This window comes from Channa argus, chromosome 6 (genome assembly GCF_033026475.1).
Source record: "Channa argus isolate prfri chromosome 6, Channa argus male v1.0, whole genome shotgun sequence".
NCBI classification, from domain to species: Eukaryota; Metazoa; Chordata; class Actinopteri; order Anabantiformes; family Channidae; genus Channa; species Channa argus.
Window position 1 is genome coordinate 20,591,283 of NC_090202.1, and position 22,105 is coordinate 20,613,387.

The window sequence follows — 22,105 nt, forward strand, 5'->3', positions numbered from 1 at the left end:
TGGCTTTATCTGTTCCCCTATTTTGGCTTACACCTATGCTATTGTTTCAGAAGGTTGGCAGTTATTTTGTTTTTTCCCCTGACAATCTCAAATTAGTATAAATAACGCCTTGATTAATTAATCTTAAATTGAGGCCTAGCTGTCTGGTCAATGTATATATTTCTTGTTGTTGCTTAAATTAATATGAAATGTGCAGTGATAGTTCAGCATTCTAGATGCAAGTGTACCCGTTGAAAATATGCACCCAGCACAGGTCTTCTGCTTTAAAGGAGATTAAGTAGCACTTCCTTTTTTTTTTTCATAAAAAGGTTGCATCTTAGTTCCTTAGAAGACGACCCAACTACATCTTGACCATCTCTCACCAAACATACATCCTATGTCGACAGTGAAATGAAGTTATGGGGCACGTTGTATTGTCAGTGATGGGTGTGGATGGATTCAGTAGAAAATTTAAAGCTATCATGTCAGCATAAATGGAATCTGTTAGATCATGGCTTTTCATCATATACACAATGAATATAATTTATAAACATTCTCTTTACATTTACATTACGTTTCTGTAATTATTCGTTCCAACCATGTTCTGTTGTCACAAGCAATCAATATGTCAACATCTCCTGCTTAATACATGCAGCACTACCACGTGTGTTACTGATCTCATGTGTTGTTGCGCCCTCTAAAGGTTGCTGAGTGTCAGTGCAATAGTATGCCACAAGAATTGATGTCTTTAACACAAACTTGCTGAACCCCAACTAGCAGGCATCTGAACTATGTGTTGTCTTTGTGTAAATTGTAGCTCATCAACAATAGAAGGCACAGCCCCTGATTTCAGGACTTTAAAAATACAATTCTTTAAATCTTCTAGTGTGATGTCTGTTTTATGTAGTTTGAACTTCACTAAACGGTATGTGCATAGTACTTGAATACCACATTGCAACTACTATAAAGAAAACTGGCAAATGATTGGTAATTTAAGTTTATTGTTTATGGAGTCATAACTGCAGTGTTTTCAGATAGCTGTTTATTGATAGTGTAATGCTCCTATTGACAATAGAGAGAAAATTTCTGTCTTTTAAGAAAATTATGTATTAAGATTCAATGTATAAACTAGCCAAAAATGCGGCATTTATCAATTTATGAAGCCTTTCAAATAAGCATTCCACTGGAAATGGATTGTGTTATATGTTCCTCCGAAGCAGTTTGAGAATATCTGCAAATAATTTGAATTTACCGTGGGTTTCTCATTTCTTTGATGAATTAGCATCTCTCTCAGACTGTGATGTTCATCTGTCACACCAGCCGCCACTAATATTAGAAATGTCCCAAGGCCAAAGACATTTTTGTGCATCTGACCTACGTTCACTGATCATGTCACCCTTTATTGTGCCTTTATTAAGAAAAATGTAAGCATGTTCATGGAAGCTAGTTTTAGAGGAAAATATGTATTTGTTAAATTTTACATGACAGGTACAACAAATTATTGTAATGCTCACCTGAGTGTGCAAAAACAAATTATGCTTTTCAAAAACAATGAAATGAATAACTGCTCAGGGTTTTAAAAAGCAGAAGCATTTAGTTGCAATTGCATCTTTAGTGTCAATTTATAGTCTGAACTCCAGGAGATTAACTATATCTGTCTAACTCTAATGGTAACTTATGTTTATGGAGTACTTCCCTGCACAACACCAGAGACGGACTTATAATGTTATGTTTATTGGTGTATTTTTTTTTCCTTCCCCAGCCTTAGCACATTTACTGGCTTTTTTTCTGAGAGCTGTGCAGCTATATTTACGCTTGACTGTACACAACATGATGTTTAATGTGTTCATGTTGTCACATTGCTCATTCTACACGTTCATGACATCAGATTGGCATATGACCCTTACTAGTCATATGAAAGATGAACCTATATTTCCCAGATCTCTGACGGCCTCAACCTTATCCTTTTTGCAAACATGAGAGTTGTATAGATATGCTGTATATCTAAAAATGATGATGCCTTCTGCCTTTAGCACCAAGAATACCCATTATATATTCTGGTAAATGCAACAAGCCTAGAATATTGTTCTTTGATCCCCCTCCAATCCTGTCAGTGGTGCAGTCTCTCAGACCACAGAGTGCTTTTATAGCAGTCAGGTAAACACACATACACTACTGACAGAGCGTGGTGAATAGTTTTAAGATTCCTATGCCGCCAAATGGAGTTTTTTGCCTAATGCAACCCACATTCATACATATAGCCCACCTTGTTTGTAGAACATTGGGAACCCTAATGCTCGCATTTAATCAGATCACTCGTTTAGGGCAGAGAAATAGAATATCTCCAGAGCTACTCTGAATGACACAACTGAAGAGTTTAGCTTGTTTGCCAGTATGCTTTAGAGTGGGAGAGGGAGGGAGGAAGGTGAAAAAAGTGAAAGGCAGGGAGGAATCAGTAAGGTCAGAGGGAGGAGCAAAACAGAGACACGCTGGAAGAGGGAGGGCTGAGCATAAAAAGAAGTCATTCTGAGTGGGCACTTGCGGAGAGGTCAGGAAGAAGTCAGAGGGGGGGTTCGAATTGAAACCCCCTCTCCTTTTTCTTTCCTTGCGCAGTTTTGCATTCAGCATGGGGAATCTTGGGTCTCAAGAGAAGCAGGAAAGTGGGGGTAGGTGCCATCAACATTGTTTGTGTCTTTATAGTCCCTTCTCACATGCTGTCTCAAGCTCCTACACTTTGAGTCATGTCTCAAGCCTCTTATTTACATTAATAGGACTCTGTCCAAGAACCTTCTGGCTTTCTGGTTTCCAGTATGCTCCCCTTCTCCCTGTCTCTGGCCTTCTCTGTCTGTCTTCCCTCCCTTTCCCCCTTGCGCACGCTCTCCCTCAACTGGTGTGGGTTTTTGACTATATTTAGACAGTGCTGCTCCTGATCAACAATGCAGACTCAGTAATGTGAGTTAGACTGAAATCCATCCAGAGGAAGAGGGAGAGAGAGGTGGAACGGGCGCTAGCTACTGCTGGGCTAAAAGAGTGGCCTTCAATCTAAAGATTTTTATTATTTTTTTCTTTTAAGTGGGATACAACTGGTTTCCAACTATAGCTGAGGCCAGTTACAAGGCCAGGTAATAATGGTAATTGAATGGTTAGATGTCTTGTTGGCATTGTTGACATAATTGACCTGCAAACTAATAGAAGTTATTTTAACTTGTGAAAACTTCAGCGGCTTTCTTCATAAATGTGTGAATATGATGAATATCTACGACCTTAAGAAAAAGGCCTCTAATGCAGGACTGCTCAGGAGGAGAGACTGCTATGACATCGTCTGAGGGTTTGTCTGTTGCAATAATCTGTTACTTAGACTGTAAACAAACTTAGAGTGTGAAACTACAGAAGAGGTGAGCAAATTTGTCGATTGACAGGAAATTAATTTGCAGCAATCCTGATAAATAATCAATTCACAAACGTTGCAGGCAAAGTGGCAAGCATTCACTCTTTACAGGTCAGGAAATTAGGTGAATTGAAGATGTCATATGTCAAATATGATGGTCTAAATATTGTTTTCTTTCTGACTGTTGGACTACGTATACACAAAGTCAAGCATATTGAATAGCTTTAGGTTTGCTCTGAGAAACTAATTGTAGGATGTTTAAGGTTTTAAGAATTTATTGACAAAATAAGGATTTATCAATAAAGGAGTAAAAGCAAGATGATAAATTATATGTGTCTCATTATCTCACTTCAAGAAATAAAGGAGTATTGTTTCGATGTCAGCTATTCAGTAGTGGATGGCTAAGCAAGGCCTTTTTTGGCTGTATTGGTCTTAACAGTCTGTGCTTCTAGTTTAATTGATCAATATTTGTCCTTTTTAGGTCTCCAAACTCTTTCTTTTTGTTTATTTGGTAATTAATTGTAATTTTATGAGATCACCCTGTCCATTATGGCATAGAGTTGTCAAACGCTCTGAAGTGTTGCTGTGATTATTTTGAAAGTTTTGAGTCCACCAAAATAGTGACAGGATTTTATAGCTGAAACTTTGAGTTGCAATTCAGTTTTATCTATGACGATTATAAGCTGTTTTTATTAGTGCAGTACATGTAAAAAGTAAAAAGGAAGCCCAACAAATCCACAGTTGACTGTGCGAAGACTCTAGTGCAATTACCTCATTGTACTGACATTATAACTTTGCAGTCAGAACTGCAGCTGTTGTACTGCAAATCAAAAAAAAACAAATCTTCACATTTTAGATTCAGCTTTTCTTATTGCCTCAAAGAGGCTTAACAGAACATTGGTTTGCTTTGTTGTATAAACGCAGCTTGTGTGGTGTTATGCCAATAGGAGTAAGTCAGTGTTGATTTACATTCTTTTCTCTGTCTGATCCACAGCAGGGGCCTACTACCCCGCCCAGCCTCAGTTCACCCCCTCAGTGCAGGCAGCACCTGTCATTATGAACCCTGCACCTCAACAGCAGCAACCACCACCTCAGCCTCCTCAACACATCCCCACCAAACGTGAACGCAAACAGGTACTGTCAGTTTTCCACAACACCAACATTAGCAGAACTAACCATCAGTGAACCTAGAACTTTTTATTTAGTTTTTCTTTTTTTGTGCTTTCGGCTTATCTCGTGAGTTCAGGGTCGCCACAGCGGATCATTGTCAGCATGTTGATTTGGAAGTTTTACGCCCTTCCTGACACCACCCAATTTTTTTGGGAAAGAGCTGTTGGGGGTACAGAATTTTTTGCCCAGAGAGACTGCCCAGATCGAAACACTGACCCTGTGGTCCGTGCACAACTGCCTTTACCAATTGAGCTACAGCCGCCCCCATCAGTGAACCTAGAATAGTTATTGTTATTGTTGCACATGGTGGAAACGTTAATAGGAAAGTAACAAAGACTGAAAAGAACATTTTCCATTTTATGGAAAATGTTATCAGCTCTATTTGGACTAGATCTCTTTATCAGAGTAGGCCCGGTACTTGAACTTATGTACAGAATTTCTTTATGTTAATGTCAGGTGGATACATCATGCCCTTGGTTTGTACTCATGAGAAAATTCCAGCTCGAAACAGCTACTACGAGATAATCTCTAGGTTCCAGTTATAAGTTTAGACTTATCTATGTAGACATCACCTTATGCATTTAGATGACGTTGCAATCAGCCACTTAATACTTTTTCCATGATTTATGAGCCAAGAGGCTTCATTGCTAGTATATTCTGCATTTGGGATAATGCAAACAGATGAAGTAGTTTGCACAAGATTTTTATCACAGATGCAGTATACCCCCGATCCTGCATGCTTGTGTGACGTGCAAGAGACTAAATATATCTACTCATTTAGTGAATTCAGTGTGGCACAAAAGGAAGGAACTTAGCATTTCTAAATATCACTTATGAAATATTGACAGTTTAAATTTGTATCACTCAAAACAAAGTTGTGTTTCAAGGCTACCATTTTCCTTTAGTAGTTAACCTGATTTAAAATATAAACTTTCATCAGGTCAAAAATATAGCCAGCTTGCTAGATTCAAGTATTGCACATCCCATTAATGCATTGATATGGAAGAAGCAAGACTGCTGAGATGGGAATAGATGGGAAAATCTCATCAAGACAAACAGCTTGATTTCCTAAAGTTTTATTCCATGTTTTCCCAATGAATATTGAATAGATGGTTCTGCTGCATCAATTTTCACCCTGTCTGTTATAAAAGTATTGAAGGAGAGCAATTGGTGGAGAAATCTTTTGGATCAACCTTTTTAGTGGAAAAGTCTTCCTTTGACCTGATGGTTATGATTTACCACAGTGATAGTGTTGTAACCTGGCTGCAGATTATTCTTGTCATTCGTTTACTAATTGAAGTTAACCTACTGGAACAAGTAACTAGGCAGCTTTTCACCAACTGTGGTTGCCTGGATTTCCAATGGCTACAGCCATCCTTCAACAGAAAATGTAAAGGTCCTATTGTAAACTCAGAGTGGTACATGGGGAGTCACTCGAGGATCTGCTGCACAAAGCTGCTTGAATGAGTGACATTCGTGCTTCATTCATCCAAACATATAAGTGCGCTCACCACAATCAAGGTTTTTTCTTGGTTTCTTTTTTAAGTGATGTACTTGAAGGCAAAAAGAGACTTGGTGTCCTGTAAAGGAATATTTCACAGAAGTTACTTTCCTGCTACATGGACTGTGCCTGTTTAACTGCAAAACTTTTATGCTGCCCACCCATGTACAAACATAAGTATTTATGTAAGTCAGACAGAGAAATAGAATGTGTAGGGAAAGTGTTTTTGCTTTAACGGCCACTACCCATTTTTCTCCTTTTTGTGCCGTGTGACAAGCTGTAACTTTTATCCTTCTTGTCTACTCTCTTGTGGGAAGGGGGTGGGGGTTAAGGATATGACAGTACATAGCTCAGCTCCACGTGGCCACTGATATCCTCCCCCTTCTGAGCCGGAAGAACTAACCAAGTAGCTTTCCTTTGCTGCTGTGGCACCCCCCGCTCCTTGTCCTCCTCCTGTGCTGGTTTCCTCTGCTCTCAAAAAGTGCGAGCTTAAAGAAATTTGAGGAGTGTCGTGAGAGAATTGGACGACATGGCAGAATTTAAAAAAAAAAAAAGGGCAGCTTTCTTGTGCTAACTACAGTTTATTTGACAACGATAACTTTTTTCCCCCTGGAAACTCTCCCACTCCCCCGACCCTGCCCCTGCTTCACTCTCTGGCCCCTTTAACTGTCTGTTAGACTCTGTGGGCGGGGGTGCGCATTCCATAACCATAGCTTTACAAGGCCATCGGTTTTTTTTCCTCCCTGCTCTGTTAAGCGTTTGAGAGGGAGTGAGTGTGAGTCAAGTTACTAGCTAGCTTGCTGACAGTCAGGCCGAAAACCTTGTGCTGTTCTGCCCATGAGCAGCTCTCATGGGAACTGTGTGTTAGGCTGAGGTAAAGCCACTCTGGGTGCATCCACCCGCTATTTTGCTTAGTGGGGTGTAAAGTCCAACCCCAAGCCTGCTGGAACAGCTATTCCAGCCCCAGGATGAGAGGCCTGCTAGGGTTTGTAATGCTCCAGAAGAGGAGTTGCTGACAGATTGAACCAGGTAAAGGTCAGTAGTGACAAGCAAATAGTGTTGGTCTTTAAGTCAAAGTAGGCCAAAGAGCAGAAAATGTTGTACAAGCTTCCTGTTAACTTTTACAGTTAATCCAGGTCCATTGATCGTGTGTATGGCTTTATTCATTAACATTTGGTCTTATACTAGTTTAACGACAGTTCTGTCTTTCTAAAGTTAGCATATGGAGTGTTTTGTGTCTGTAACCTGGAAAGCATTCTGTTGTCAAGCCTGATTGCACTTTGCCTTTGTGAGAGTCAGGCATTTTAAAAACTTAAAGCAGCAAGAGATTTTGTTTGACAATTAGGATTAAGGTTAGTGATCACCAGACACTTTTATTGGTGAGTTAGAGGCTGAAGCACGTTCAGTTATGCAGCAGAGGAATGGCGGTTAGTGGTTGGATTTGGGCTGCCTCAGTGTACAGAATGTGAGAAATGTAGCTTTCATTGAATGAGAGGTAGCTAGCGAGTCACAGCAAGAGGGAGGACAGAAAAAGCTGACGGCTGTAGGCATTGCATCACTCCAGGGCAACACTAGTTTACAGTTTTCTCTACACCATGACAAATGTCTTAACTTTTTTCTTTACTCTTCATTTCAAGTTGGAAAAATGCGACTTTTTTTTTTAATAGTTTTTTTCTTTTTTGTCATAGATGTTTTCTCACACTTACATCTCACCTGGTTCCTTTCCAACATAGATCCGAATAAGAGACCCTAACCAAGGTGGTAAAGACATTACAGAAGAGATTATGTCAGGTGGCCGCAGTGGCTCTACTCCAACTCCACCACAGGTGAGCTACAGCACAATGAGCCAAATGAAATACAGCTGACACAGCAGACATACTCACAGACAGCAAACATGGTGCATATTCAATTTCCATAATTAAATACAAGTAGGAAATGTCTTTATGTTTCAATGCCACCTTTCAGAGGTTTTGAAGTACATTTAAACCACAGATTTGTTTTCACCTTTGCTGTGCATATATTACTACTTTCTGAAGAATGATACATATTGCCAACCCTCATACATGTTACACTACAATCACAGTAGAACTGATATATCAAGCCTCATTATTTGGTGTGTGTTTGTGTATCTCCCAATAGACAGCCATATCTGGATTAGAAAGTACAGCAGTACCCCAGGCCAACGGTGAGAGTGTAACAGCTGCTGCTACGCAAGCATTGGTTAGACCAGGTGAGAGCATGCACACAGCTGTTGACCACATGTAGTTAAGGTCTTAACTAGGTTTCCCCACTCCAGCTGTGCTAACTAATCTAATTAGCATGACATGACCTAACCAAGACACTTATATTAACACCTGTGATAAATTAAATCTGGTTATTATCAGATTATTTTGTGCTGGACGTTATACTCAAAATTAAGCACTGTGTAACCTGTTCTTGTTTGCTCATTTCATCTATGCAATTCTGCCACTAGCATTCATTTAGTTTTATTTTTGGTTTTAAATTAAATTAGAATGGCAGTATCCACAAGAAAACAAGGTGGCAGTTTGCTAAACTTAGTAGATATAAGAACATCAGTGCCTGCAGGGACAGATACTGTGACCACCAATGTGTTTGCATGCATTGAAGCAACCTGATTTCCCAAGGTAGATTTCTCCTGGTAAATGCAGATTCCTCTGTTATGTATATGTATCCAGGATTATAATCAGAATTTTATCATAATGCATGTGCAGTTGAAAGGCAACAGACAGTAGAGAAGTGGGTGGATAAAAGAAGATATAATTACAGGGCAAAGATACCTTCTCTTTTTTAAAATCATGTTCAATTAGAGTCCAGCTAAGCTGACACTCAGAACACGCTCTGTAAAAGTCTAAATAGGTCACTTTCCACTGCTTACCAGTTTAGACAGTTTGGGGTGTGAAAAGAAGCTCAGTCTGTCTTTTCACTGCACTCTGGTCTGAAACATGGTCAAACAGAGAAATTTAAAGAATCAGGAAGTAAAATCTTTCATTAAACTGTATCTGTAACTGTATCTGCATTTAAACGCTGTACAGTAACTAAGTTACTTGGGGGACTGATGAATCAGTGGTAGAGCATTGGGTTGGGATTCAGAAGGCAGCTGTTTGAATCCCACCCCACCAGGTGTGGCCCCGCCCAGCCACCAAGGCACCACTGTTGCGGGAGGAATGGCACCAAGCATATAAACTATGCTAAATCAATGTGCGGATCAGATTTTGCGAAAGCCACTGATTACAGTTACCAGGCTACTTAAGTGCATGTAATCATATTCCAGACTAATTTATAGTCAGATGGTGTTCTGTTATTTGTAGCGCTTTGAAAAATGTTTTTATTTATTTAATTTTTTTTGTCCCCAGTTTATCTCGTAAGTTCAGAGTCAGAACAGCAAATCATTAGAACACATGTTGATTGCGCACAGTTTTTACGCTGGATGCCCTTCCTGGTGCACCGCTCCCCAATTTCTACCAGGCTTGGCGTGGCTGGGGATGGACTGTTAGGGGTTCAGTGTCTTTCCCAGGGACACTTTGACATGTGGTCAGGAAGAGCAGTGTGTAATCCTCCGTCCCTATGGTCAGTGGGTGGCCATTCTACCAACTGAGCTACTATCACCCGTCCAGCTGTTTGAAAATGAAATATGTTTGATATATATAGTATTGGTAAGGTATTTTCAACATTAATTAATTTTCTTTCTGACTTTGGCCTTCCAGATGACAGAGGGAAACCCATGCCACATCCTGTGTCAAAGACTTCTGAACTTGCTAAGAGTGACTCAATCCCCACAGGAGCTACCTCCTCTGACATGAACACTAAGCCCAGTACACCCCCTCTATTAGAAGCACACGACACCCCTCTCAACACTATTTCCAACCTTCCAACCAGTGCCCCTGTTGCAGACGTGATGGATTCACCCCCACCTCAGAGGGAGCCTACGCCGACCCCCGAACAAGCTCCTGAGGTTCCTGCCTACCCTGCACCCCTCCCTGACCCTGTGCCCACCAGTGCACAGGACAAAACAAACAAGAAAGCCACAGAGGTAAAAGAGGAGGTGGAGGAAGAGATGGAAACTAAAGAAGAAGAGGCAGATGCTTCTTCTGACACACTTGCTGCTCCTCCCTCCACATCTAACGGCACAGCAGAGGTTGAGCTGGAAGGGTTATCCGTCACGTTTCCATCCAGTCACCTGGAAGCCCCACTGGAGTCTCCCATTGCACAGCCCGAGGAGCTCTGCCTTCCCAATGGCCTGCCGCTGCCAGCTCCTAAGGACCCCGAGGCCCCCGCTGTTAACATAGCCGAGCGTGACGACAGCCCCATTGCTGAACCTGATGTAAGCCAGCAGCCTGTCATACAGACATCCACAGTCATCACACAGGGAGCACCTACACCTGTTGTCCAGGGGCCACCTACACCTGTTGTCCAAGACGCACCTACAACGGTTGTCCAAGACGCACCTACAACGGTTGTCCAAGACGCACCTACAACGGTTGTCCAAGATGCACAAACACCTGTTGACCAGCCTTCACCTGTACCTGCTGCTGAAGAGATTGCCGCCGAACCAGTTGTCCAGACAGTAGCTGTCGAACCTGAGTTATACAATGCAGTTTCTCCAGTTATTCTGGATGTCAAAGAGGCAATCGCAGAGCCCCGGTCGATGGCCAAGGATGATACGCCATCTCATGCAGAGGCTGTTTCCATAGCTGAAAGCATCCCAGAAATGGTGCCCACTCCTCCCCCTCCCACAATAGAGGAGAGGGAGGACACTACTCCTCCTCCACAGATGGGTGCCCCAGCCCCTATAGAAAATACTATGCAAGGTCAGTCACTTACCCAGATTTCTAGATGTTTTCACAAATACAGTAAATGTAATAGGCAGCACATCAAATCATCTACAGAAAGAAATCTACATTGGTAAGATTGTCCGATGTGTTTGAATTGATCCACGATTGTGTTTTCCTTTGTTTCTGTAGCTGCTGTGTCTGTGCAAAAGAAAAAGAGGAAGATGAGGGATTTAAACAAAAAGGAGCTAATGGGAGACGTCCTGGATGCCTTTAAAGAGGTGTGTGTGCAGTAATGTATTATTGGACTATTGATACATTTTTCTTCCGTTTTTTAATGAGTCTGTAGTTACTCCATCCTTCTGATGCTGGCAAGACCATACACCAATCAGTCCAATTTAATGCTGTCCAATACAGTGGCTCTGCCATTATTTCTACTTTTCTTCGGAATCTCTGTATTGCACGGGTGGTCATAATGTTCTGCAATTAGCCTGCTTTCCAAATGAACTGTCTTACTGCCCTAATTCCCATTTCTACTCTGATCCAGGAAAAGGTAGTACCCCCACCAGAGCCAGAGCGTGCCGCTACCCCAGCAGCAGACACCCAGCCCCCAGCAGCTTCACCTCCTGTCCCAGAGGAGGCTGATCTGACTTGGGAGGACAAGGAGGACAAGCTGGATGCTGAGAACATTCAGCCAGATTCTCCCACGCCAAACACCACTGACAAGAAGTATCAGTATAAAGAGGGTGGGTCTCTTAACCCTGATTTAATTTAAGAGCTTTTCATTTTGAACAATGGCCTTATCTCCCTCATATTCATGAGGGAGATTAGCCATGTGTCAGTTCATTACATTTGTTTGTTTCACTGAAACTGAAGGACTGGCATGTTTAATTGATGGTTTAGGTGTTGAAACTGGTGTTCAGTGGGCAACAGTAAGCCACATGAGGACAAGGTGCAGTTATTATTCTTTCATTCACTAAAGCACAGCTGATACATTGTATGCCGAGATCCATTCTGTGTGTTCAATCATTTATTGGAAATACTGGCACACAGACCCAACCTAAGACCTGCTGCAGTAAAACATTGAGCAAAAATGTGTTATATTGACCTTTAAAGATCTCAAAGTCACATAAAAGTCTGAACCTAGATTGATTGGCAGGTCATTCCTGTTTCTAGTTTACCTTTCCTTTTCTGTTTCAAATTAAGCAACTTCTCTGTAATTTATCTTCCTGAATATTTGCTGACTACGGGTTTGGGACAGCCATATAATGTACTGATTAATTCATTTGCATTTGTCACCTTGGAGACATTATAAGCCAAGTTAATACTGTCCTTTGAATTTTCTTTTACATTCCATTAGTGCTCATCTTTGTAGCAAGGATAATGTCTAGGTCTCTTTGACTTACTGTTACTTACTGCTCGCTACGGTACTTGAAAATATGAAGTTGAAAATATTGACATGTCTTCTTAAAAGAACTGTCTGGTCATTTTAATTTTGGTCTGTTTCAGAACAATGGAAACCAATCAATCCAGAAGAGAAGAAGAAATATGACAGGGAATTCCTTTTGGGCTTCCAGTTCATCTCAGCTAGTATGAACAAGCCTGAGGGTCTACCAGCCATCAGCGATGTTGTCCTAGACAAGGTGCAAACACGCACTCAAGAAATGGCTACATGTTTGGTCTTAAATTATTTTGTTTATTTTGCTGGCCTTGACGATTGGTCCCTCGTATATAAAGTAAAAAGCATCTTAGGAATCGTGTGATTATTTTTGCTAGGTTTTGGATCGTGATAGAGATATTGATTTGATTTGACCATCAATTTTTGGCAACTAACGAGGAAAGAGATTGCATTGCAATGCAGCATTGCATTTTGGAGAATATCTCTTAGTTTCATTGTTTTGCATCATCTTTTGTTTCTCTCTGTTCAGGCTAATAAGACTCCTCTACGTCCACTGGACCCTAGTCGTCTACAAGGGATGAACTGTGGCCCTGATTTCACTCCATCCTTTGCTAACCTGGGAAGGCCTGGCATGGGTGGAGGAAGCAGAGGGCCAGTAAGTTAACGTGATGGAAGAGCTCTGCTCTTGAAAAACATAGCCCAAGAAACATATTAAGTTTTTTTCACCTTCCTCCTATCTCTCTCTTCCCAGCCTCCAGGTATGGGCATTGGAGTTGGCGGCCCACGTCGCTCCCAGCAGATGCAGAGAAAAGAGCCACGGAAAATCATCACCACCATGTCACTCAGTGATGATGTGCAGTTGAACAAGGCAGAGAAGGCTTGGAAGCCTTCAGTGAAAAAGGTTACTCGCAGCCGTGCTGTAGAGGAGACTGAACTGAAAATGACTGAGAATGATCCAGAACATATTAAGACCCAGGAGCTGTTTAAACGGGTTCGCAGTATCCTAAACAAACTGACTCCCCAGAAGTTTCAACAGCTAATGAAACAGGTGACGGAACTGACTATTGATACTGAGGAAAGGTTGAAAGGAGTCATAGACCTTACATTTGAAAAGGCCATCTCCGAGCCAGACTTTTCAGTGGCCTATGCCAACATGTGCCGCTGCCTTATGGGGGTAAGTGGTTGAACACATATTAATGAAATGATGTATAGGAGACTTCAGATTTCTACTTTCTCTTTTGTGTAGTTGTTATTAGAATTGCTATGTGTGTTAAATTCTAAAAAATGATCGCATTAGTACATATAAGCAGACTTTTTACATTTCATTTTTTTAAATAAAACATTTAAATCTACCGTTAATTATAAAATTGTGATTTAAACTTCAACTATTTGTGGAGCTGAAACACATTGGGATATTAAATGTTCGCATGTTAAATGGTCACAAACCAAGGAGTTATAGTTTTTCAATACTGATTTCATTGTTTAGATAAGAACCTGGGAAATAGAAATTTCATTCAAATGTATTACAAAAGCCATCAGAAACTGATGGGGCAATAAATAGGAATGTTACCTGTAGTTTATGATGTTGGTTTTTTTTTTTCTTTTTTCAGCTAAAAGTCCAAACCACAGATAAGCCAGGAGTTAGTGTGAATTTTCGCAAGCTGCTACTAAATCGATGCCAGAAGGAGTTTGAAAAGGATAAAGATGACGATGAGACCTTTGAGAGAAAGCAGAAAGAGCTAGAGGCAGCGGCAGGGGTATAGTATTTTTCCTAAAATATTTCATATTTGGGGAAAAAAAAGAAGCTGTGTGTAATGACAATGTTCATATATTGAAAGATGGGCACGTTCTCTATTGAATCTATTGTAATCTAACCTGCTTTCTTCTTATTTTCTCTTTTATTCCTCTTATGTGTCACATCATTTCCTGAAAGGAGGAGGAAAAGCAACGACTCAGAGAGGAGCTAGAAGAAGCAAAAGACAAGGCCAGGAGGCGCTCACTGGGCAATATCAAGTTCATCGGTGAGCTGTTCAAGCTAAAAATGCTCACAGAGGTCATCATGCATGACTGCATTGTTAAGTTACTCAAAAACCACGACGAGGAGTCTCTGGAGTGCCTGTGCAGATTGTTGTCCACCATTGGCAAGGATCTGGACTTTGAGAAGGCGAAGGTATAAAACACATACTCAACATTATCGTGATAAGATTGAAAAGAATAAGTGCACAAAAACAGTTACATACATGGGCATGCTGATAAATGTGACACATAAAATGCACTCACAAACTTCTTTGGTTTCAGCCTCGTATGGACCAGTACTTCAATCAGATGGAGAAAATAATAAAGGAGAGGAAGACCACCTCCAGGATCCGCTTCATGTTGCAGGATGTGCTGGATCTTCGACGGGTAAATCATAAATGCAATACAGACGCTAATATCATATACACACACACGGTATACGGTATGCTGCTTTGCATATATAGCTGTAGAATTTTGGTCACTTAAAATTCAAGGAAACAGAACAAATGACATTCAGTGTCAGACATTCAACATAAAAATCAACAAAACATTTTATCCTTATCAGAGGTAAACAACACTGTTTTGCCTCTGTTGCGTATTTGCTCCAGAATTTTTAAGAGAAAAATACCTGATAGAACTTAAACAGAATACAACAACAAATTGCAACATAGACCAAAAAAAATACTTGTTTAAATACAGATTAAGCAGTTCTTTTTCTTGTTTGCTCTTGTTGCAGCATAGTGTAGACAGTCTGAGACATACTCTGAGATTTTTCATGGTGCTAGTTACAGCCTGAGTTACAGCCTGAGAGACACCCACACTGGCCCTTAAGCTCTGGCCTGTGTGAGTCCCACATATGGGCTAAGAAAGAAATTTGTTCCTCAGCTCTTTAATGCAGGGCAGCGCACAAACACAGAGCTGCTCTGTGCCATAGGCTGGGACAACAGGATTTTCTATTCAAAGTTAACCAGCTTTTAGTCATTTGTTAATTTAAGCTACTTTAACTAGTTTACTGCTGCTTTTTGGTTTCTTGTAAAATTGTTTCAGTCCATTTTATTTCGAGACTGCTTGTCAAATCAGTTGAGTTAAACCTTATTTTTCTTAAGGAATGATGCAGTCATGTAGTAAGACTTCCAGTTCCACCTTCACACTGTTACAAAACATTCTGTCTTCTGTGTTTTTAAAATACAAAATCAAGTCAGTGCATTGGCATAATTTACCTGTGAAACACATTCTATATCTTTATTTGCACACAAAGACTGATGACAAGACTTGAAGCTGTTTATATTTTAATGATAATTGTCTCATGAAGAGCGTACCCACCCAAGAGCGTACCCACCCAACTAATGTACCCATTGTGGCCAGTTGCCACTGGCATCACTCGTAAATGCCTTTGTATCATGAAGTAATAGTGAGAGAGAAAGAAAATGCATAAATCTATGTTGTCAAAGCAAACCATGTTGAAACTGCAACTGTCTTTCATCACTGTTACTTTGTCATCACTCACTTATGTCATGTACTCAACATTTCTGCCTCCCTTCCATCTCCCAGAACAACTGGGTACCCCGGCGAGGTGACCAGGGCCCCAAGACCATTGACCAAATCCACAAAGAAGCTGAGCTGGAGGAGCACAGGGAACAGATGAAGGTGCAGCAAGCCCTTATCTCCAAAAAGGAGTCAGGTGGAGGCCCAGGTGGCAGGATGGGTGGAGGAGGTCCAGGGGGACGTGGAGGTCCTCACACACCAGGCCACGGTGCTCCTCCCCAGGATGAGGGCTGGAACACAGTGCCCATCTCGAAAAACCGACCTATTGATACATCTCGCCTTAGCAAAATCACTAAGGTAGGAGAGCGAAGCTGCGTTCCACATGCTGTTTATAATATCCTCTCTCCAGCTCATCACAAGTGTATGTGTTGATTCCCATCTGTAATGGCAATGGGTAGTGTGTTTTTAACAAACAGTCTCTTCTTACAGACTCCTGCTCTTGACTTCAACAATCAGTTGCTTGCCCCAGGAGGTAAAGGCACATGGGGGAGTTGGGGGAAGGGCAGCAGTGGTGGCACCAGTGCAAAACCTGCAGATGCTGGTAGGTTCACCGGAATCATGTATTTTGTACCTTAAATTAAATATGTAGTCGAACACCTCAAAACTAAAACTGTGTGTATTCTCAACCTCAGGCTCAGAGTCAGGGAGCCGTCCAACCACCAACACTCTAAACAGGTTCTCAGCTCTGCAGCAGCCTTCATCCTTTTCACGGGATTCAGACAGAAGAGTTCCTCAGAGGTGAGCAGCAGAATAAATGAAAGGAAGATTTTACACTTGGCAAAGCAGAGAAATCATTTAAAATGTTACCTAAAATGTTTTTTTTGTTTTTTTACCTCTTTAATAGTTTGAGACTCTGTATTTACTTTCTGTCATCCACTTCGTATCTTAAAGAAATAGCTCAAGTCGAGAGCGCAGTGACAGGGACGACCGAAGGGACGACCGAAGGGACGACCGAGATCGAAACCGGCTGCAGGTCACCAAGCGTAGCTTCAGTCGTGAAAATGAGGAGCGGAGCCGGGAAAGGGAGCAGCGCGGCTCAATCGATCCAGTCCGCCGTGTAGCAAGCATGACTGAAGACCGAGACCAAGGCAGCAGAGAGAGAGCCAGGAGTAAAGAGACTGGTAGGCGGCGTGACATAGCAGTACTATAGATTTATAGCTGGAATAGAAATATTCCATCCTAGAAATTTTTTTTGTGTGTAGCTTCTGATTAGCATAATGTATCTAAAGAAAAGTCTGCGCTAAAAAAAAATAAATTCACAATTCTAGGAAAAGGATTTTTAAATATTTTGTCATTTGTGTGATCAGTGAAGCGGGAGACAGCTGCCACTCCACCTCCCCAGACCCTCCCTAAGCCTGCCTTGACTGAGGAAGAGCTGGACAAGAAGTCCACAGCCATCATTGAGGAGTACCTCCATATTAATGACATGAAGGTTTGCACTAATGCCATTTTTTTTTTTTTAAAGAAATGAAACAAACGAAATGCATCCCAAAATTTTTGTCAATACTGGTTAATATTCTAAAAAATATTCTCTTTGCATTAGCAGTAGGAATAGCACATTGATATGAATGTAGAAGAGCTACTCTTAAAAGAGAGACTTCTGTTAAAAGCCTTAAATTATAACTGTACTAAAGTTAGATATAACACATAACAACCTACATACAGTGTTTAAAGAAGTCTCCTGGTGCACTCTTGAGAGGAATGTAAACACTTACTACTGTCTCCATTTCCCCCTGTTTCCCGACAGGAGGCTTTGCAGTGTGTGCAAGAGATGAACAGCACTCAGCTGCTCTTTGTATTTGTACGAAATGGGTTGGAATCGACGCTGGAGCGGAGCACCATCGCCAGGGAGCACTTAGGCCAACTGCTGCATCAGCTCCTTAAAACCGGCATCCTTCCAAAACAGCAGTACTTTAAAGGGTCAGTATGGAGCATCAAAGAGGTGGTGTCACATAACGCACATGAATAGCAATGGAAAGAGTAGATCTACTAACTAAAAACAGGATAGTTTGTGAAATACATTATTGTACAGCTTTACGGTTTCACTTTTACTACAGTTTATAAGAGCATGACTTGGATTTAGTAGAAGCCTACCTGGTGAAGCTGTATTTAGCTTGTAAATGACTCCATGAAAAGAAGTAACTGCTAAACAATTAAGTAAATGGAGAATTCTTTAAACCAGAACTGAAAAGTCAGTTTTCATATGCTTGTGTCAGTATGATGCATTACCTAGTTTCCCTGTCGGTTGAGTAACTTTCTCATTTGCACTGTGCACTGTCTTTCTTTCAGGCTTCAAGAAATACTGGTGGTGGCTGAAGACATGGCAATAGACATCCCCCACATCTGGCTGTACCTGGCAGAGCTCATCACTCCCATGCTTCTTGAGGGAGGAATACCCATGGGAGAACTCTTCAGGTTAGTCCCAAAAACATAAAAAGAGGGAATTTATGGGAGCAGACAACTTTTGGGGTATTGTTGTTAGTTTGATGTTTAAATTAAACTGATGATTTTGCTCTTCAGGGAGATTTCTAAGTATTTGATCCCTCCAGCTGGAGTCCTGCTGGTCCACATTCTCACTTTACTCTGCAAAGAAATGGTGAGATCTGTAATGAGTTATAATATTTTATTTAAAAAAAATATATTAATAATTTTATACATATACAAATATAAGCAATGTTGCATACTCCTTACTTTTTATGTTTTTAAAATCTTGATGTTAAATACTAATTACTATCCTTGAATCAAACTCACAATTAGGCACCATGTATTTTTCTTGCCAGAATTAAACTAAATGTTAAACCATCTGTAAATTTGAATCAGTTCTTGTGTCAGTGCCGTGTGCTAGCATAACGTGGTCAGCGAATGTGTTTGTACATCAGTTTACAACCTTTTTATATCTTCCTTATCAGAGCCATAAAAAGGCAGGTGCAATGTGGAGGGAGGCAGGCCTCCAATGGAACGACTTCCTTCCCAAGGATGTAGACGTCAACAAATTTGTGACAGAAAAGGTGAGAGATCTCTCAAGACCCCATCTCATTATCAACTGACAACTGCAAACTATTTGTCAAATACGCTGTTTATGAATTTGTATCTGTATAATTTTAACGCAGTTTTTGTTGTAGACGTCACCGTAGTTCAGACAGGACAAAGGCTTAATTGGCAGAAGTGACTTACTAAAGTATAACAGAATAAGCTTCAACTACTGTGTAATAAAAATATGAACTACAGGTCAGGACTACAGTCTCTTGTGAACAGTAGACGATATAAAGTTGAACAAGAGTTTGTTTTCAGAATGTGGAGTTCACACTGGGTGAGGAGTCAGAAAAGAGCAAAAAGAAGGAGCTGAGCTCTGCAGAGCTTACCAAACAACTGGACAAGCTGATCCAGGACAAGGCAGACAACCAGAGGATCTTTGATTGGATAGAGGTTTGCAGTATCCATTTTATTTAAGTTATTAATTAATGTTTTCTTTTTCTTTGTATGTTGCAAATGAAGCTGTTCAGAGTAAGTAAATACAATTGTCTCTGTGCAGGCCAACCTAGATGAGCAACAGACTTCATCCAACATATTTGTCAGAGCTCTGATGACATCCATCTGCCAGTCAGCAATCATCTGTGAGTCAACTTTAACTAGTGTCAATTATTGAACTAGATAATGAGGCACAATTGTTCGTCTTGAGCCAAATATGTAACACTATCCTCTCAAACTGTACCAACAATCCTTTTAAATGAAGGTGGCCTGACTTTTGTGTTTGTAGGTGAGAACCCCTACAAGGTGGATACTGAGCAGATTAAACAGAAGGCCAAGTTGCTGCACAAATATGTGAAAGACGAGCAGAAAGAGCTGCAGGCTCTCTACGCCCTGCAGGCCCTAATGGTGCAGATGGAACAACCTGCCAGTGAGTGACTCTTTGAAGCTCGTTGTCCTTTTTACCTCTAATAACACTTTCAGATGCCCCGAATATATTGCTGTGCATACTTTCTGTGTATTACTTTACTCCAAACCTGAAAAGAACAAAATAACTTTTTGGATGTTAAATCTAATCCATGATCCTTGTTAAACAAAATTCCTTTCGTGCTTTCCTCCATCAGATCTGCTGCGAATGTTCTTTGACAGTCTTTATGATGAGGATGTGATCAAAGAGGAGGCCTTCTATAAATGGGAGTCCAGCAAAGACACCGCCGAGCAGCAGGGCAAGGGTGTGGCCCTCAAGTCTGTCACTGCCTTCTTTACTTGGCTCCGTGAGGCAGAGGAAGAGTCTGACAACAGCTAGGGCCTCCTCAGACCACCGGGAGGACTGGTGGGAATTGAGGATCCTTGGGAGGAGCGAATGTTCTGTGGATGATTCAGACTAATCTGAATCAGCAAGGTCCTTCTGCATAAACAGGAAAGAAAAAAGAAAACCAAGAAAAAAGTTTCTTCAACTGGGAGAGATTGTATTATGGATCGAACATTCGATCATGTTTTTGTTTTTTTGTTTTGATTTTGTTTTGTCCCCCCTCTTGGGCAACCGAATGTCTTTTAATGAAATAAATGATACAGGATTAAATACAGAAAATAGATATAGGAGAACGCTGAGATGTTACAAGCCGTGGGAGTTGATGCTGTTTCCTTCAGTATTTTTTGAGGTTTTTCTCCTGTTTTCGAATGGCTTTTTCTCGCCACGGCAACACTATTCAAGACCCTTTGCTTAAAGACAGATATAAAAAAAACAAAAACTTTAAAAGGCTGTTAACATCTATATTTTTGATGACTTCATCTTTTATCGTGGATACGACACAGCAACATTGTCATGTCGCATGTACGGTGTTTAATCTACATGACATGCTTATGTAGACAAATAGCTCGTTTCATTTTTTCAGCGTTGGATGATTGAAGTGTGTTTTTTAATAAAATAGAAAACTACAAAGAGAAGCGGCGAAAGCTGTCTGACAATAGTTTCAGACAGAAGTTACAATAACAGTTGTGGACTCCCAAGGATTTCATACAGACTTTATGAGGATGGTATCACTGAGGAGAGGGGCGATGAACATTGACCATTTTGCTGCTGGGGGGTGACAATGCTTTCCTGACACCCCTCAACCCAAACTACAGTGTGTCTGTTTTACCTGTTTCCTGCGCTTCAAAAAATGAGTGGACTAAAAAAACCAAGAAGAGCGAGCGCGGATGGCTGCACCCTCCTACATAGCCTGTTGTTGGATTTTAAAAAGATAAAATATAATTACTGAAACTTGAAAAAGTATACAGACAAAATCCTCCTTAATGATAATGACTTTTAAAAAAATAAAGATTAACAGTACAAGTCCTAAGGCCTTTTCTGCTTGCGTGAGTGGAACTGCATTTTAGGAGAGTTCTGTAAATGTTTTTTTTTTTTAAGAGAAAAGATGCTAATGTAATCCCCCCCCAATCTGAAACAAAGTGGAAGTTTCCCCCCTGTATTTATGTTTTTCTCCTCAGCAGGCAGAAGGTGCTTATGATTATCCAACCTAGTTTATTGATTACAGATTAATTGAAAATGTGTACATACTTTTTTGATTTACTTTATTAAAAAGATATTTAATTAAAGAAAATTAATGCCTCTTTTCACATTCAAAACTGGAAGAAATAATAAAGATCGTTGCAGATATAATAAGAACTTTAATATTTGTGCTTTTGTGTCAACATCAAACCTGTGTTCTGCCTTATAGCTGAGCAGTATTCCTCTACAAGAAACTAGCTAACAGCAGAAGCAAAACCTGCGGCTTGTATCTAACAAAGCGTTTGACAGTCTTATGTTTTATTCGGTATAAGCTAATGTGTTTTTATTGTATTTTACTGTAATGCTACACTGACACAGGTATTTTGGATGTAAACCATTGGACCTTATGTTACAGGTGTCAGTATTTCATAGTTTTATTTATGTTTTTGTTTTTATTTGCATTATTCATTAACTTTTAAACTCGGCATCCAAACAGAAACTACAGTCACAGTGTTAAACAGCAATTTTAAACCATGTTCACCATCTTAATTTATAATGTTACTTAATAAACTGAAGTATCTCTTAAATGAAGAATTCAACCTGATGATGACACTATCTGAAATGTCAAGGCATCCACAAAGTTGTTAGAATTGATCCTACTCTAGATGTGAATGTTGACATAAAAAAAGTCATCTTTGAAGACTCCTATACCTGCAGTGTTAGTTTTGGTTGTTTTAAAATGAGTCAGATCGTTTTCGGCATCTTGATAAGATGATGCAGATGTGGCCTTACCCAGTTGAAGCTGTAGCTGTAGCTTGGAGCTCTACTGAGCCCATATTGTTTCTAACTGGTCTAAGAT

At 40.5% G+C, this 22,105-nt stretch overlaps 1 protein-coding gene across 2 annotated transcripts in view; it reads left to right on the plus strand.

The window, feature by feature from the left end:
• LOC137128447 (eukaryotic translation initiation factor 4 gamma 1-like) overlaps positions 1-21,840 on the plus strand; it is a 32,220-nt gene extending 10,380 nt beyond the window's left edge. The window contains exons 9-33 of one of the 2 annotated variants that reach the window (XM_067506469.1): positions 4,362-4,501; positions 7,772-7,864; positions 8,178-8,268; positions 9,764-10,867; positions 11,021-11,109; positions 11,376-11,574; positions 12,338-12,471; positions 12,757-12,882; positions 12,979-13,401; positions 13,838-13,984; positions 14,161-14,397; positions 14,526-14,630; positions 15,795-16,085; positions 16,218-16,329; positions 16,421-16,526; positions 16,680-16,909; positions 17,096-17,220; positions 17,536-17,708; positions 18,078-18,203; positions 18,309-18,384; positions 18,698-18,796; positions 19,080-19,214; positions 19,321-19,402; positions 19,546-19,686; positions 19,880-21,840. In XM_067506469.1, the coding sequence (XP_067362570.1) occupies positions 4,362-4,501; positions 7,772-7,864; positions 8,178-8,268; positions 9,764-10,867; positions 11,021-11,109; positions 11,376-11,574; positions 12,338-12,471; positions 12,757-12,882; positions 12,979-13,401; positions 13,838-13,984; positions 14,161-14,397; positions 14,526-14,630; positions 15,795-16,085; positions 16,218-16,329; positions 16,421-16,526; positions 16,680-16,909; positions 17,096-17,220; positions 17,536-17,708; positions 18,078-18,203; positions 18,309-18,384; positions 18,698-18,796; positions 19,080-19,214; positions 19,321-19,402; positions 19,546-19,686; positions 19,880-20,061 (4,766 nt within the window). In that variant the 3' untranslated portion in view covers positions 20,062-21,840. The remainder of the gene's footprint in view (positions 1-4,361; positions 4,502-7,771; positions 7,865-8,177; positions 8,269-9,763; positions 10,868-11,020; positions 11,110-11,375; positions 11,575-12,337; positions 12,472-12,756; positions 12,883-12,978; positions 13,402-13,837; positions 13,985-14,160; positions 14,398-14,525; positions 14,631-15,794; positions 16,086-16,217; positions 16,330-16,420; positions 16,527-16,679; positions 16,910-17,095; positions 17,221-17,535; positions 17,709-18,077; positions 18,204-18,308; positions 18,385-18,697; positions 18,797-19,079; positions 19,215-19,320; positions 19,403-19,545; positions 19,687-19,879) is intronic. The other variant, XM_067506471.1, reaches the window with a different exon arrangement.
• The last annotated feature ends 265 nt before the right edge of the window (positions 21,841-22,105 follow it).